At 42.4% G+C, this 17,093-nt stretch overlaps 1 protein-coding gene across 2 annotated transcripts; it reads right to left on the reverse strand.

Annotated features, from left to right (window-relative positions):
* Positions 1-11,207: 11,207 nt before the first annotated feature.
* C3H6orf141 (chromosome 3 C6orf141 homolog) lies at positions 11,208-16,687 on the reverse strand. Of its 2 annotated transcripts, XR_008712359.1 has the most exons (2): positions 15,694-16,687; positions 11,208-12,694 (listed from the first exon to the last, which is right to left on the reverse strand). XR_008712359.1 is itself a non-coding variant. In XM_055574661.1 (1 exon), the coding sequence occupies exon 1, from the start codon at positions 16,539-16,541 to the stop codon at positions 15,975-15,977; it is 567 nt and encodes a 188-aa protein (XP_055430636.1). In that variant the 5' UTR covers positions 16,542-16,687; the 3' UTR covers positions 15,408-15,974. The 2 variants fall into 2 exon arrangements, 1 of the variants encoding a protein (XP_055430636.1); XM_055574661.1 differs by lacking the exon at positions 11,208-12,694 and having other exon boundaries at positions 15,408-16,687.
* Positions 16,688-17,093: the final 406 nt, after the last annotated feature.

The raw sequence follows: 17,093 nt of genomic DNA on the forward strand, positions 1-17,093 counted from the left end.
TTCACGAAGTGCAGAGATTTGCTGATATCCTGCCCACAGGCTTACCCCGAGCAACCACCACAAATACTATATTTGAAAACAACTATATTCCAAAGGTAATGGTTTAAGAAGGGGGATGAGGGGAGAGGGCAAGAACATCAGAATGCTGCTCAAAATCACAGAAGTGCTGAGATGAGCTGTCAGGCAATCTCTGCCCTCCCTCTGGTCCCTCCATCCTTCCTTCTTATTCCCTCCCTCCCAGTTTCTCCTCACCCCAGCCATTCAACCAGAGGTAACGGAATGTCTACATACACAGTAGGTGATATTTGCTCAGTGTGACTTTATAATGTATGATTAATTTTTATGTCATAGCTGAGGAAGTTGGGGTGGCTTATTTTTGAGGATTTGTTTTGATGGGCTTGTTAAATTTAGTATGTCTGCTGTCACAGTCTCTGGAGATAAAAGATCAAGGCTTTTGGTACCGCCAAACCCACCAGGAAGGCTCACAGTCACCAAATGAGGACTTTTAAACTCCCGCCACATGAATTTATCAAAAGTTAAATAACATGCTATTATCACACCGCAGATACATGGTTAAGTCAGAATTTGTTCCTAGTTCTGAATCCAAGGTTTGTGTTTTTCAGCAGGTACCAGATGAAAATTTGTTAGAGTATATGAATACCCTGCTGCTGCCGCTGCTAAGTCGCTTCAGTCGTGTCCGACTCTGTGAGACCCCAGAGACAGCCTCCTACAAGGCTCCTCTGTCCCTGGGATTCTCCAGGCAAGAACACTGGAGTGGGTTGCCATTTCCTTCTCCAATGCATGAAAGTGAAAAGTGAAAGTGAAGTCGCTCAGTCATGTCTGACTCTTAGGGACCCCATGGACTGAAACCTACCTCAATCTCAAATGCCATCTCCCCTTTCTCTACTTCCTGTTCCTTCTAGAATACACTGCTTCTCTAAAATTGCCAACTGAGTCATTGTATGTCTCTAAGAGCCACCTTTTTAGGAAGGAATTTCATCTCTGTCACTAATAACACTTTTATCTCTAGGGCACTGAGGTCATCTTTTTGTTGACCTCTGTACTTTGAGATCAAACACAGTGGGAAAACCCAGCCACCTTTAACCCTGAGCATTTCCTTGACTCTATCGAGAAGCTTATCAAGAAGGAAGTTTTCATACCCTTTTCAGTAGGTAAGGTATCTTACTTTAGAAAAGTGATTCAAAAAATCTGGAGAGATTTGGCCCTGGCTCAAGGCCAGGGCTAAGGTTCTGTAATTTGCCATGTGGCACTAAACTTCAGAAATATGGAAGAGTTCTTCCCCAGCTTTCAGTTGGCTGTAGGACATTGGGCATTGGAATGACATTTTCTTATGGAATCCTGGAAGATTCCTTGTGGCTAAGGCTAGCGCAGAGCCTTGGGAATTTGAAGAGAAAGTTGAGCAGGGCAACCATGGGTAAATCCACTTCATCTATAAAAAGACTTACTTTAATTGTGCAAATACCAGTGTTTCTTTTAGAATTTCTTCTTTCTTTTTTTGCAGTATAGTTGATTTACAATGTTGTGTTAGTTTTAAGTGTACAGAACTATGATTCAGTTAATATATACATATATCTATTCTTTTTCAGATACTTTTCCCTTATAGGTTAAGCTGAAACTCCAGTACTTTGGCCACCTCATGCAAAGAGTTGACTCATTGGAAAAGACTCTGATGCTGGGAGGAATTGGAGGCAGGAGGAGAAGGGGACTACAGAGGATGAGATGGCTGGATGGCATCACTGACTCGATGGACGTGAGTCTGAGTGAACTCCGGGAGTTGGTGATGGACAGGGAGGCCTGGCGTGCTGCGATTCAAGCGGTCACAAAGAGTCGGACATGACTGAGCGACTGATCTGATCTGATAGGTTATTACAACATTTGAGTACAGTTTGTTGTGCTCTACTGCTATACGAACTTATTCCAGTTTTTAAACATCTTGACATTTCCCCCAATAATCCATATTTTAAAAATAGTACTAGCCAAATACTCTTCTTCAAGTGCCTTAGCATGATCTAGTTTCTAGTCATACATGCAGTCTCAGGTCTGAGAGTCGTGACCTCATGCTTGGCGTTCTAGTCAGAGTCCTGTTTCTTCCCACCCTCCAATGTATCACCACACCTGACTCATCTTCCCTGTGTGCCTGGCTCACTTCTCTCCGTGTGTACCAGAACTTAGATACAAAGATGTCATACGAAGGTGAGACCTCCTTTAGCTCACTTTCCTATGGGTTCTCATCACATACTTGGTTTTACCTGTCATAACCTGTTTCACATTAAAACCTTAAAAGTGTCTCCCTCAGGGGAGCCCAATTAATTTTCTCTTTCCAATGCTTCAACTAGCAGACAGAGCCTATAAAACTCACAAAAGGTTGACTGACTCACACATTCTGAAGGAGAAGAAATCACATACGGATGGTTTCCCTCTTTGTCCACACCATTTTTTCAGATTTTTGATCTGTAACCCTTCACTACCATCCACCTCTCTAGGTCCCCTCTCTAGTGTGCTGGGGAGTCACTGGCCAAGATGGAGCTTTTGCTTTTCTTCATGAGTCTCCTGCAGAAGTTCGCCTTCAAGCCACCCCCTGGGGTCTCCCATCTGGACTTGGACCCAACCCAGGATACTGGTGTCGTCATCCAACCAATGCTTCACAAGATATGTGCTCTGCCCTGAGCCAGGGTTTGCATGCCAGCTACTGTCCCAGTTCTCTGTTATTTTGTGGTCCTTTGCGCTGACTGCGCTGTTCTGCATCTTGACAGCTGTGTACTCTGCCAAGTCCTTCACTGCTTCAGCAGGCGGTCACATCATCCCAGAGGCCTCTAGTGTTAAGTCAGATTGGGTTCCTCTGTTAATCTCTGTAGCAAAAACCTCCTTACTGCCATTCTCCAAGACAGTACACATCAACACAACATTTGACAAATAGAACCTTTGCTAGTGCCGTAAGGTTTTGCCCTTTAGTCCGAGAAACTGTCTTTTTCCTCCAAGGCATATGAGACATCTATGTATTACTAGCTCTAATTGCTTGGGACAGGGGAGGGGGTGCAGTTTTAATTGGTTGGTGCAGGGGAGGGGGGTGTTGTATAATGCTTTGTCTAGAATGCTCATGAATATCTTTAAAACTGCAGTGAAGAAAATTTAACTCTTAAGCGAGGGTCCCATTAAACATAAGATATTGGCTTCATTCATTGGTTCAATCAACATAGGATGACTGATAACAGATCATTGCTTGTGAGTATGACCAATTTGCTGAGGTCAGAAAATGAGGCTCCAGCTTCTGACATAACTGGAACTTGAAGACCACCCCCCTTCTCTATGTTCAGTGCTCTGAGTCCCAGTAAAGTCATACCCAAGGGACCTATGAGCAGAATAAAGAAATCATTGTCAGTTCCTGTGAGACACAAAGCATCTTTAGCCTTTACAAATCAAATGGATGTCCCTAATATAAATATAAACAATTCTCCCCTGCTCTTATCTGATTCCTATCAAAGCCAAAATTGTACTGGACAGGGTTAAACAGTAAAAGAAGGTTTTATTTAAGGCTATTGAAATAGGAGACAGAGGCCAGAATTTAGTCTGAGCTCAATTCAACTGAAACAAGGGAGGGAAAGGTTTTTAAGTGCTAAAGGTTTTTAAGTGAGCTAGTGGATTCAAGGGATTAGATCTGATAGAGTGCCTGAAGAACTATGGATGGAGGTTCCTAACACTGCACAGGAGGCAGTGATCAAAATCATCCCCAAGAAAAAGGAGTGCAAAAAGGCAAATGGTTGTCTGAGAAGGCCTTACAGGTAGCTGAGAAAAGAAGAGAAACAATAGGCAAAGGAGAAAAGGAAAGATATATCTATCTGAATGCAGAGTTCCAAAGAATAGCAACGAGAGATAAGAAGGCCTTCCTAAATGATCAATGCAAAGAAATAGAGGAAAACAATAGAATGGGAAAGACTAGAGACTTCTTCAAGAAAATTAGAGATATCAAGGGAACATTTCATGCAAAGATGGGTGCAATAAAGGACAAAAACAGTATGGACCTAATAGAAGCAGAAGATATTAAAAAAAGGTAGCAAGAATACACAGAACTATACAAAAAAAGATCTTAATGACCCAGATAACCACAATGGTGTGATCACTCACCTAGAGCCAAACATCCTGGAGTGCAAAGTCAAGTGAGTCTTATAAGGCATTACTATGAACAAAGCTAGTTGACGTGATAGTATTCCAGCTGAGCTATTTCAAATCCTAAAAGATGATGCTGTTAAAGTGCTGCACTCAATATGCCAGCAAATTTGGAAAAAACTCAGCAGTGGCCACGGGACTGGAAAAGGTCGGTTTCCATTCCAATCCCAAAGAAAGGCAATGCGAAAGAATGCTCAAACTACTGCACAATTGCACTCATCTCACAGGCTAGTAAAGTAATGCTCAAAATTCTCCAAGCCAGGCTTCAGCAATATGTGAACCGTGAACTTCCTGATGTTCAAGCTGGTTTTAGAAAAGGCAGAGGAACCAGAGATCAAATTGCCAACATCCGCTGGATCATGGAAAAAGCAAGAGAGTTCCAGAAAAACATCTATTTCTGCTTTATTGACTAGGCCAAAGCCTTTGACTGTGTGGATCACAATAAACTGTGGGAAATTCTTCAAGAGATAGGAATACCAGACCACCTGACCTGCCTCTTGAGAAATCTGTATGCAGGTCAGGAAGCAACAGTTAGAACTGGACATGGAACAACAGACTGGTTCCAAATAGGAAAAGAAGTTCGTCAAGGCTGCATATTGTCACCCTGCTTATTTAACTTATATGCAGAGTACATCATGAGAAACACTGGACTAGAAGAAGCACAAGCTGGAATCAAGATTTCCGGGAGAAATATCAATAACCTCAGATATGCAGATGACACCACCCTTATGGCAGAAAGTGAAGAGGAACTAAAAAGCCTCTTGGTGAAAGTGAAAGTGGAGAGTGAAAAAGTTGGCTTAAAGCTCAACATTCAGAAAACGAAGATCATGGCATCCGGTTCCATCACTTCATGGGAAATAGATGGGGAAACAGTGGAAACTGTCAGACTTTATTTTTTCAGCTCCAAAATCACTGCAGATGGTGACTGCAGCCATGAAATTAAAAGACGCTTACTCCTTGGAAGGAAAGTTATGACCAACCTAGATAGCATATTAAAAAGCAGAGACATCACTTTGCGAACAAAGGTCCATCTAGTCAAGGCTATGGTTTTTCCTGTGGTCATGTATGGATGTGAGAGTTGGACTGTGAAGAAGGCTGAGTGCTGAAGAATTGATGCTTTTGAACTGTGGTGTTGGAGAAGACTCTTGAGAGTCCCTTGGACTGCAAGGAGATCCAACCAGTCCATTCTGAAGGAGATCAGCCCTGGGATTTCTTTGGAGGGAATGATGCTAAAGCTGAAACTCCAGTACTTTGGCCACCTGATTCAGAGAGCTGACTCATTGGAAAAGACCCTGATGCTGGGAAAGTTTGAGGCCTGGAGGAGAAGGGGACAACAGAGGATGAGGTGGCTGGATGGCATCACTGACTCAATGGACATGAGTCTGAGTGAACTCCGGAGTTGGTGATGGATAGGGAGGCCTGGAGTGCTGCGATTCATTTGGGGTCGCAAAGAGTCGGACATGACTGAGCGACTGAACTGAACTGAAAGCTGTATATTGTCACCCTGCTTATTTAACTTATATGCAGAGTACATCATGTGAAATGCTGGGCTGGATGAAGCACAAGCTGGAATCAAGACTGCCAGGAGAAATATCAATAACCTCAGATATGCAGAAGACACCACCCTTATGGCAGAAAGCGAAGAGGAACTAAAGAACCTCTTGAAAGTTAAAAGGGAGAGTGTAAAAGCTGGCTTAAAATTCAACATTCAAAAAATTAAGACCATGGTATCCAGTCTCATCACTTCATGGCAAATAGATGGGGAAACAAAGACTTTATTTTCTTGGGCTCAAAAATCACCACAGATGGTGACTGCAGCCATGAAATTAAAAGATGCTTGCTCCTTGGAAGAAAAGCTATGACCAACCTAGACAACATATTAAAAAGCAGAGACATTACTTTGCTGACAAAGGTTCATCTAGTCAAATCTATGGTTTTTCCAGTAGAGTTGGGCCATAAAGAAGGCTAACCACCAAAGAATTGATGCTTTTGAACTGTGGTGTTGGAGAAAACTCTTGAGAGTCCCTTGGACTGCAAGGAGATCAAACCAGTCAATCCTAAAGGAAATCAGTCCTGTATATTCATTGGAAGGACTGATGTTGAAGCTGAAACTCCAGTACTTTGGCCACCTGATGTGAAAAGCTGACTCATTGGAAAAGATCCTGATGCTGGGAAAGATTAAAAGCAGGAGGAGAAGGGGGTGACAGAAGATGAGATGGTTGGATGGCATCACCAACTCAATGAGCGTGAGTTTGAGCAAGATCCAGGAGTTGGTGATGGACAGGGAAGCCTGACATGCTGCAATCCATGGGGTCGCAAAGAGTCAGATACAACTAAGGGACTGAACTAAACTGTGAGCTAGTGGAAAAGTCCTGGAGTGCAGAGTGTGGTCAATGTGTCCTGCACACTGAATTATTCTTTCATTTGCAAATATTTTTCTCTGATTCTAGATCTGTGTTTGCTCATTTTTAGCAACAGAAGTTAGGTTTCTACTCACCCTTAGAGCCTGGGAGATAGGGACAGTAAGTTCCTTAAAGGTTACATTTCCACAGGATGTCTCCCATGTCCTTGAGACATCCCTATATTGTAAAACTGGCAAGAGATTTTGAAAAATATTTACATCTTAAAGGGGCAGAGAAATAATTCATAATTAAAAGTGTTCTCAAGTAAATTCTCTAAGGAAAAGGGAGGTCAAGGTCTAGAGTCAGAAACTAGCCTGCTTAAGGTTAATCAAGGAGAGAAAAGTACTAAGGCCTTGGTCACCCCCAATCCAGCATTCTCCACAAACCCATTTTAGGATGAGTCAGATGGGGGACTTTCCTGGTGGTTCGGTGGTTAAGAATCCACCTGCCTATGCAGGGGACACGGGTTTGATCCCTGGTCCGGGAAGATCCCACGTGCTGCACGGCAACTAAGCCCTTGCACCACAACTACTGAGCCATATCCTAGAGCCTGTGTTCCAACACGAGAGAAGTCACCACAGTGAGGGGCCCACGCACCGCAGCTAGACAGCAGCCTCCACTCACCACAACTAGAGAAAGCCTGTGTGCAGCAGCAAAGACCCAGAGCAGCCAAAAATAAATAATAATTTAAAAAGAAAGGATGAGTCAGACTGGGGAATACTCAGGTACCTTGGCTTCCCAGTGGAACTAAATGATAAAAAACAAAAAATGGGGCTTGCTAATTTTAATTTGTTTTAGCGTATTCAAGAGACAGCTGCATTTTCTGACTTGCCCATAATACATAATTGGTGTTCAATAATATATAGTTAATTCTAAATCTAAAGTCAAAATTAATTCATGGACTGCTTTCTTTTACAGAGATCAACAGAAACAGCTTTGATTCAAAATCAGGAATTTGAGTTCTAATTCCAATCCTTTCAGTTCCCCATTTTTATGACTTTATGACTACATATTGGCAGAGGGATACTTAGTGAATATGACACCAGAAGCAGATGATTTTTAACATTAATATGAAAAATGATATTCAATAGTAATCATACAGTAAAGAATTTTGATCCTTTGGTGAGTCTGATATAATTATTATATATGAACAACTGTCAAGCAGTTAATACACTTTAGTAAAACTGTCTAATTTTTACATTTAGTAGAAATGTCTACAAAAGAAACAGAAACTACTAAATTATACCATTCATGGAATGTTTTCTTTTCCTGATTCATTCTTTAAAAAATCAATAAATAATTTCATGTTAATTATCCAAATCCAATAAAACCATTCATGGGTGAACTAAATTTGCACTTATAGTACAAAAAATATTACATTTCACTGTTTCCTTATCTAAAGTTTTATACATAAGTCACAGATAATATCAGAACTGAAGTAACTCGAGTTCTCTTTCTTAATCACTACAACTCCTGTGTTACAAAATTATACTGACTCTACTGTTGAAATACAGGAATATATAGGGGTTGGAGACACAAAGTGCATTCCGAGTGAGTAAGATTCTGAAGTCTTAGAAACTTACTCTCTAAATGAATGTATGTAGCTGATTCTATGTGTGTGTGTGTGTGTGTGAGAGAGAGAGAGAATGTGTGTGTATATGTATACATGTGGTTGAGAGAGAGAGGGAGAAAGAGATTGATTGGGGGGACAACACTGAAAGTTCTTATATTATCTTCCACACAGAAAAAAACAGTAAAGGAAAATAAAGATATGCTCATTGGAGGCTTATGTCTGAATTGTTAAACTTCAAACAGTAATCACAGGAATTTTTTTACAATTTAGATTAACAATAGGTTTCTTCAGAGACAAGTATTTTATAACTAAGCCCATAGTGATAATAAAAAAGCCGATAGGCTTTTAGTCCAGCGTTTTCATTATTTTTAAATTTCTGAAGATGATGTACTGCTTACTTTTCACTCCTGGGATAAACCCCGCTCATTGCCTGAAGATAACTCTGTCACTGAATACAGGTCACAGAACCTCCTTTCTTCTACTCCTATATTTTAAGATTACTTTACTTGTTAAGTTTGTACATTTTCCCATCCATTTGGGATGTTGGGATGGAAAGATTGTAAAGCCTGAGCCTATATAACCTCTGGAATCTTAGTCAATGTTGAGGCTGGCTTGGGAAGTCCATAGGCTGGCAGATGGCTTCTTTCTGAAATGTGGACATCAGTGGTCAGGGAATCCTTACACAAGGTGTCTGTGTTCACAAGTCTTCCCTAAAAGTCCTTTGATTTAAAAATCCTCTGGTGCCCTATATACCTCCTTGTCTCTCTCCCAAGTAAACTGAATTCAGGGTATTCATTTGTACCTACTTTTTCATGGACCCAGCAGGCTTTCAAAATAAACTCAAAGTCACAAGATTTTTTAGAAGTGAGACATATGCCTAAGGATTATCTAACAGGCACGCAAATCAGCTTTAACACTCAGGGTTCTGAGCCTGGGGCAGGTTTGTCCAACAAATCAGCCTTAGGATTAGGCTTGTGCACTTAATAGCCTCAGTGATCGATCAATGAATTTGCCCTCTGCCTACACGGACGCTGTGCAGTTCTTATTTTACTCTCAGTAAGGTGGCACTAATCCATTATACAGCATTTTGGGTGTCAACAGTCAGGGCTGAACTATGCCAAAGTATAGTTCACTCCATAAAGAAACTCCTTGCAATGCTGATTTCTAAGAATTATAATGTGATTTTCTCCAAAAAAAGAATTCTGTGACTGGACCTTCCAGAATTCTGTAACTGGGTCGTCTAGTTTCTGTCTTCAAGATGAGTGATGAACACTATAAATGGACAATAGTCAGATCACATGTGATAATAAAAAAAAAAATAAGACAGAAAAATAGTCTTAGTAAACACCACTGGTTTGAGAAACTGACCTCAAGTCCTCTGAAACAAAAAGTGAGTTTTTAAGCACTGAGGTTAGTTGGTCTCTGAAGTTTTGAAGCTGAGTCCTGACTCCCTTGTAGAAACTAGGACTTGGGGCCCTCATCTTTCTAGATTATATTTCAAAGGAATTGCTTCTGGTCCTTGAGACAGACAGTCCTGCTCCTGGGTTGTAAAACTGGCAAGAGGTTAGGAGATTTATATCTCAAAGGGGCAGAGAAAGAAGTTTACAATTGCAAGTTTTCTCAAGTAATGCTGAAATGGCTGCAAGATCCTATGGTCTTCCCGTCGACATCCTCCACTTGCCTTTTGTCTGTGGAAAAACTTTAACCAAAGAACGAGTTTAATCAGAGAACTGGGAAAACACCGAAGCAAAGAAAAGCAGGACAAAACAATAATAGTTTAGCTATTAATACTAAGCAAAGTTAAGGACCTTTAGTTGCTTTTCGAGGGTTATAGATAATATTCTGAGCCATATCCTGTGAGCAGTGTTGCAGATACCAAAATCCCCACCAGGCAGAAGCTAACTACATGATGACTAGACTGTAGCCATGACTTAAGCAGCCACAGTTCCAACTACTGGCCTCAAGGAAACAAAATGACTCTGGGACTGAAGATTAACTGTACTTAATCATGATGACACGAGTCAGACCACCGATGACCAATTTCAAGATGACTGTCAGAGCTGATGGTGCTGTTTCTTGCACGTAGCCACCACCCTCTGTCTATAAAGGCTCTAGCCCGCTGGAGTTGCCAGTGGGCCAGCATCTAAAATAAGGCAAACTGTCCTTTCCACCAACCTTGCTTTGGAATTGGCATTTGAGTGGCCAGCAGCCTGATCCCACTTTCAGTTAAAATGATCTAAGGAAAAGGCGCTCAGAAGCTATAGTCAGGAAAAAACCTGAAGTTTAGCTTGAGCTGAGAATAAAATTAACATCATCGTGGTCACTATAAAAGTTTCCCTCTACCATGCCTGCCTTCGCTCCCCTGTCCAGTACAGGTGATATTAGCTGACTCCCTTTCTGTAACCAAGCTCTGAATGAAGAGCCTCTGTTTGTCCTATTTTTTAAGGCTGCAGCCTCCTGAAAGTACTCAGTGGATCTTAGAAATCTAAGTTTGAATTTAAATTAATTCCCTGCTTTGAAACTAACCAAGTCTTATGTTTTGTTAACTATTAGCTACATTGTGCCTAATAACTGATTATAATTCCCTACTCTTTCCAAAGTAAACTGGATTGTTTCTTTCCTTATCTTCATCTATAGAAACAAAGTGATAAAGATTCACCCTCCCTAATTAAAGAGCAAAGTACTGACCACAGTTTTAAGAATGTCAGGGTGTTCAAGAGTCGCAGTCTTTGTTTTCTTATCTGAATCAGTTGATTCAAATTCAGGCTCCACCTTCCCCCTACTCCCTCCCAATTCATTGCTAGTGGCTGGCAAGTCCTGACTCAGCCTGTTAAGTGTTGTAATTGGGCTTTCTTAAAGACTTCCTGCCCCACTTCCCTTAGGGAGATTTTTAAGTATTGTTTCACATTATTAGACAATAAAAGAATCACATTTCTGAAATAGTTTGACCTTCAATAACCAATCAGTCTTTCATTAGGAAAACTTTAGAATAATAAGGCTTAAAAAAACAAAAAGACAAAACTTTTTAGAGATCTATTTGCCAATTCACACAGCAATACATATTTCACTCTTTTGTAATCTCTAAATGTTTTCGTAATTCTACAGTGTTATTTCCACAACATTGTTAACAATTACTGAGGAATATATAAAAAATAATTTTTTTTCAGTTTTTGTAAATGACAGAGTAGGATACAGTAGTAAATATAGCATATATGTCAATACCTGTCAAGCTTTAATGTGACTCACCCAGGGATCTTGACAAAATGAGAAATCTGATTCAACAGACTTAAGAGTGGGGCCTAGAATTCTGGATTTCTTAAAAACCCGTCCTTTAGGATGTCCAAGTTGCTGGTTCACAGACCATACCTTGAATAGGATCCTAGTATGCATTTGTTTTGGAGAAGTAAATGGCAACCCACTCCAGTGTTCTTGCCTGGAGAATCCCAGGGACGGGGGAGCCTGGTGGGCTGCCGTCTGTGGGGTCGCACAGAGTTGGACACGACTGAAGCGACTTAGCAGCAGCAGCAGCAGCATGCATTTGTTTGGAGAAGGCAATGGCAACCCACTCCAGTACTCTTGCCTGGAAAATCCCATGGACGCAGGAGTCTGGTAGGCTGCAGTCCATGGGGTTGCTGAGTCGCACATGACTGAGCGACTTCACTTTCCCTTTTCCCTTTCATGCATTGGAGAAGGAAATGGCAACCCACTCCAGTGTTCTTGCCTGGAGAATCCCAGGGACGGGGGAGCCTAGTGGGCTGCCGTCTGTGGGGTCGCACATTGTCGGACACGACTGAAGCGACTTAGCAGCAGCAGCAGCATGCATTTGTTAATATGCATTTGTTAATATGAAGACAATGCTCAGATTTTATATAGTTTATGCTCAGAAAAGTTGTATATTTATATGCACATATATACATACATTAAAAAACCAAATACATAAAACCAGACTGGAAACATACCAAATATTAAAAGAGATCTGGGGTCACAGGTGAGTTTTTGTTTTATTTCATGTTTCTTTTTCCTCACAAACTAACATTTCCTTAAATTTTTTTGCAATGAAAGTAACTTTTTCTGTTGACGGAGAGCTTTTTCTCTTTATCCTTTCTCTTTTTTTTTTTAAGCAAAAAGGCACACAAGAGCTAGTGACGACCAACAAGAATAAGATCAGCAAGTGGAATGTAATGACTCTCAAAGTTGACGGAGGCTGTGGACAAAGGTTAAAACAGGCTGACACTTGCTTGATCAATGGCAGTTACGTGGCTGTCGTATGTCTTTGGCCACTTGAGTGGTCAGCTGGCTTCCGAAGTCGTTGCTGTGATTCATCCACATAAGACAGCTGTAGATGATCCATTTTTGGTGAGGTGGAAGTAAGACCAAAGATCCAAGACCCAGTCATTCTCAGAGACTTGGCTTTAAGTCAAGTTGGCATTGAGGATGCCCAAGCTTCTGTCTGGCTTCACTCCCAGGACACTGTTAACTGGGAGATTCCTCAGCTTCTGTCCATGACAGGGTTCTGCTCAGGGATCAGGAACACCTGTGAAGCAAACCCAACAGGACTTCAACTTATGACTTTCTACATCAGGGAGACAGCTTTTAAAAGAAAATCTATAAGCATATTGTAGGCAGTTGGCAGGGAGGATGATAAGTGCCTTAAAAATAATTTTGACTTAAAGGAAAGGAAATTAACCCAAACATTTGGATTAAAAGAATTTGGCTGACTAGAATAAATACATTTTTGAAAGAAAGGAGATGAAATGAAAATTCTCTTATTCTGCTTTTCCGAGATGACAAGGGTGCCAGATTTCAAATCCCAGAGGGCAGATAGACTAACCTGACAGGTTCTAAAGAAAGTACTGCAAGCTTGTAGCTGCCAGAGAATCAAGCAGTCTGTGAATCCTCTTCAAAGGCTATGAAGCGCAGCGCAACTTAGGCCTCTTAGACTTAGGATCAATCTTATCACAAGCTGGGGAGAAGGGGGGCTATTACTAAGGAATTTAAGGAATGTATTTACTGATCTATTAAACGTTGGGAAAAGCTAGAAATAAACCTCTTCTTCCAAGAATGCAGAAAAAAGTCCATAAAAACCACTCATTTAGGATCTATGCGTTTTTTTGTGTTGTGTGCCTTCTGACGCTTTTTATTAAACAAAAGCCTAAAGTGAACTAAACAATAAGAAAAACAATAATAATCGTTAACCTTGAGCATTTACTATATGCCAAGCACTGTTCAAAATATTTTTTATCTAACTTAATCCTAGGAAAAAACCCTGTAAGGTTGATACTATTTATTATTCTTATTTAACAATTAAGGACCCAGAGGCACAGAGAGGAGAAGCACTTGCCCCAACGCTCAAGTTAGAGGTGGAGTGGTTTCGAACCCAAGTAGTTCAGCTCCTGAGTTTGCTCCATAGAGAAGGCAAGGGAAAGATACTACTGTTTTGGGTCAACTTTAAAGAGGCTTTTTGAGAATTCCCTGGAGATCCAATGGTTAGGACTCAGCGTTTTCACTGCTGAGGGCACAGGTTTGATCCCAGATTGGAGAACTAAGATCCTGCATGTCATGCAGACAAAAAAACAAAAAAGCAACTTTTCTTGTCTATATTCAAAGCTCCACCATGTGGGGCACAAGTTGACTCTCAACAACTTATTAAGTCAGATCTGAAATTTGTCTGCTAAGTTAAACCTCACATTGGAGCCAGGCAGGGTTGTTAGGTAAAAAGATAATTCATTTCATGGAGTCTATATTACTTTTTTGACCTGCCAAGCAATTTTGAGCACAGATGAGCTCTCAAGATACTTAATTCCACTCCAGTGAGGGTCACACTGGCCTGAGAACTGCTAGTAGTGAGTCTCCAGGCTACAGGCCTGGCCAGACTCAGGAACACCAAGGTGATCTTAGTATTTCTCATAAACATGAGTCAGAAAACCCAGGCTGCCCTCACTCATCTCTGACTCCCTAGAACTAAGTCCTAAAGGCCATCCCCAAACTTTTACAAGAGAGATGACCAGATCATATTATCTACTTAATAAGCATATGCAGTAACTAGCTGTGTGACCACTTGACCTCCAGGTCTAGGTTGGCTCATCTGTGAAGCAGGGATGTATCTTACCTGTCTTGTCTGGCAAAAGGTGGATCAGACCACATCTGAGGGTCTGTCAAGCTCTAAATTGAAAATAAGGGGCAAAAGAGGAGTCTGGGAGGGGGCCATGTTCAATAGTTTACTCCTCAAGAGTCAGAGTCCCCATTTGTTTCATTAATTCCTGCAGTAACCAGATACTCCTTCAGTTCATCAGATCATCTCTAGAGGGGGTGCCTTGCTCCTCACACACCTTCAAACCAGGCCCCACTACTAGAGTTAATAAAGATGGTGTTTAACAAAAAAATTTTAAAAATAATAATAATAATAATAATAATGACTTGTTTCAATAGCATCAAAAGAAATTTTTTTCCCCAACAGCATCAAGAGACATGTATTTTTGATTTGGTCTCGACTACAAATCTTAATAAGAAACTCTGAGTAAGATATAGTCATTTTATGGCAAATTATACATTTCTATCTACCTTTATCTGCAGTATTCCAAACATTAAAATAACTAAATTTTTCATATTAATGGCATTTTTACTGAACTAAATTAGATACTTTGGGGTTAAAAGTGAAGTGAAGTGAAATCGCTCAATCGTGTCCGACTCTTTGTGACCCCATGGGCTGTAGCCTACCAGGCTTCTCTGTCCATGGGATTTTCCAGGCAATAGTACTGGAGTGGATTGCCATTTCCTTCTCCAGCGGATTTTCCCGACCCAGGGATCAAAGCCCGGTCTCCCGCATTGTAGACAGACGCTTTACGGTCTGAGCCACCAGGGAAGTTTGGGGTTAAGTCTTTTTAAATGGCATTTCACTTTCAAAGTTCTGCCTTCCGTTTTCCCCCCTTCTTTTCCTAGAGCCTCTTTTCTTCTCAACACTTGTGTTAGTCGCTCAGTCGTGTTTGACTCTTTGCGACCCCATGGATTGCAGCCCGCCAGGCTCCTCTGTCCTGGGATTCTCCAGGCAAGAATACTAGAGTGGGTTGCCATTTCCTTCTCCAAGAGATCGTCCCGACCCAGGGATCGACCTCTGGTCTCCTGCATAGAGGAAGCCCTAACACTTATATGTGAAAAAAAAGAAAACAAGTAGAAAGATGTGCACATCAGAAGAGTAACAAAAAGAGATTTTGTTTACTGACTGCTTTGTTTTTCATTTTATTTTCCCATTTCTTTTTACTTTCTATTTCAGTTTTAAAACAAACCTCTCTCCCAGATAGTCCCACCTCCACCCCTTGGCAGAGAGCCAACCTCAAACTTCCCTTCCGTTTTCAGGTCTCACAGAGAAAGGGGGCGGAGGCAGAAAAGTGACCTATGAAAAGGAATTGCAAAATAAGAATTAACAATAGATTTTCTTATTTTAAAATTCCCGCGTTCTACAAATTTGAAAATATATCTTTCTCTCTTCTAAGGTCCGCAGACCGCACAGTATTTAAGGAGGTATTTGTTGCTTACAGTTCAGTCTTCATTGGGTGCCCTGTGCCTTCCTGGAGAGCACGGCCAGACTCTTAAAATGTTCTTGCTGTTTTGTTAATCACAGGATGGAGTTTCCGGAAGCGCATTTTCTTGATAAGCGCTGCTTCACCGTACCCGAACATTCCTCGGGCTCCTCTAGCCCACTGAACCTTGTCCGGGTATCAGGTTCGTGAAACGATCCTCTCTGCGTGGACACGGGTGCTTCTCTTTGTGCCGAGAGCGCGGGGTACTCCAGGGATCCTGACGCCCCGCAACGCGTCTCACTCCCTGTTGGTGCGGAAAGTGACCGCGGTCATGGAGCGCTCCTCTGTCAGCGTGGTCATGCTACCCTTCGCCCATGCGACCTCCAGGACTTCTTGTGTCACCTCATAATCCAAGACCCGCACGAGCAGGGGTTTGGGAGCTCGAGAGGGAGCGTCTACACGGCTGCCAGAAATTCGAATTTTCCGTGGAAAGAGAGGAGAAGAGCAGTTGGGTTCCCGGTCTTGTCCTTGCGCTTTGAAAAGGTCCTCCTCATCGGCCACCTCTTCCGGCGCGGCGTCCCTCTTAGTCCCCAACCACCTCTCCGGGTGCAAAAGAAAGAGCACTTTATCTCGGACCCAGGAATCACAGTCCGCATTCTCCCCCACGTCGCGGTCCTCCTGGGCGCCGCCCTGCCTGCGGCTCGATTCCGCCGCCAAGAGGTTCGGGGCACCTGGGGCCGAGGGAGCCCAGCGCCCCGCCTCGGGCGCAAATAGCTGGGAGCGTTGCTCGCTGCGGGGCGAGTCTGAGAGATCTGGAGCCCCACGGGGACCCGAGGCCCCCATTCCAGTATGAGGGCCATTCATTCGGTGATTCTTCCACGCAATTTTGCAGCGAACGCCAAGCCAAGCTCCAGAAAGCGCGGGACAGATGGCCGTGGGCGTGGCCTCGCGCGCCCCGCCTCCCGGGACTCGGACTGGCCACGCCCGCTACGGTATTGCGCCCACGCTCTCCGGTACTCCCGACCTTTAAAGGCGAAAAGCCTTCCCTCCCAAACATCCCCCGCCCAATCCCGCCCCTTCCACATCCTACACAGCCTTTCCTCCGCCGCCTCGGATCGCACTTCGTCTGCTTACCTGTGATCCTAGCCCTGCAGCTGTGGTCTCATTTCCGAGTCTCTCTCCTCTTTCTTCTCCGCTCTATACTGATTTCCAGCCCATCTCCGTTTGTCTCCAGATACGGTAGACACTTGGACTGCACACACACACCCACTTCCTCCTCGAAATGCCAAGCACAAAGTATGCCTTCTTTCTAAGGACTCTCCTTGGAGTGAAGGAACAAGGAAGTAAAAACCAAAAACCACTAATTTAATAAAGGACTTCTGATAAAAGTTTGCTTGACTCCGAACCCACCCCACC

This window comes from Bubalus kerabau, chromosome 3, assembly GCF_029407905.1.
Source record: "Bubalus kerabau isolate K-KA32 ecotype Philippines breed swamp buffalo chromosome 3, PCC_UOA_SB_1v2, whole genome shotgun sequence".
Classification (NCBI taxonomy): domain Eukaryota; kingdom Metazoa; phylum Chordata; class Mammalia; order Artiodactyla; family Bovidae; genus Bubalus; species Bubalus kerabau.

Bases quoted from the DNA above. Each gene is read 5' to 3' on its own strand.
- C3H6orf141 (XM_055574661.1), bottom strand. From the start codon at position 16,541: ATGAATGGCCCTCATACTGGAATGGGGGCCTCGGGTCCCCGTGGGGCT.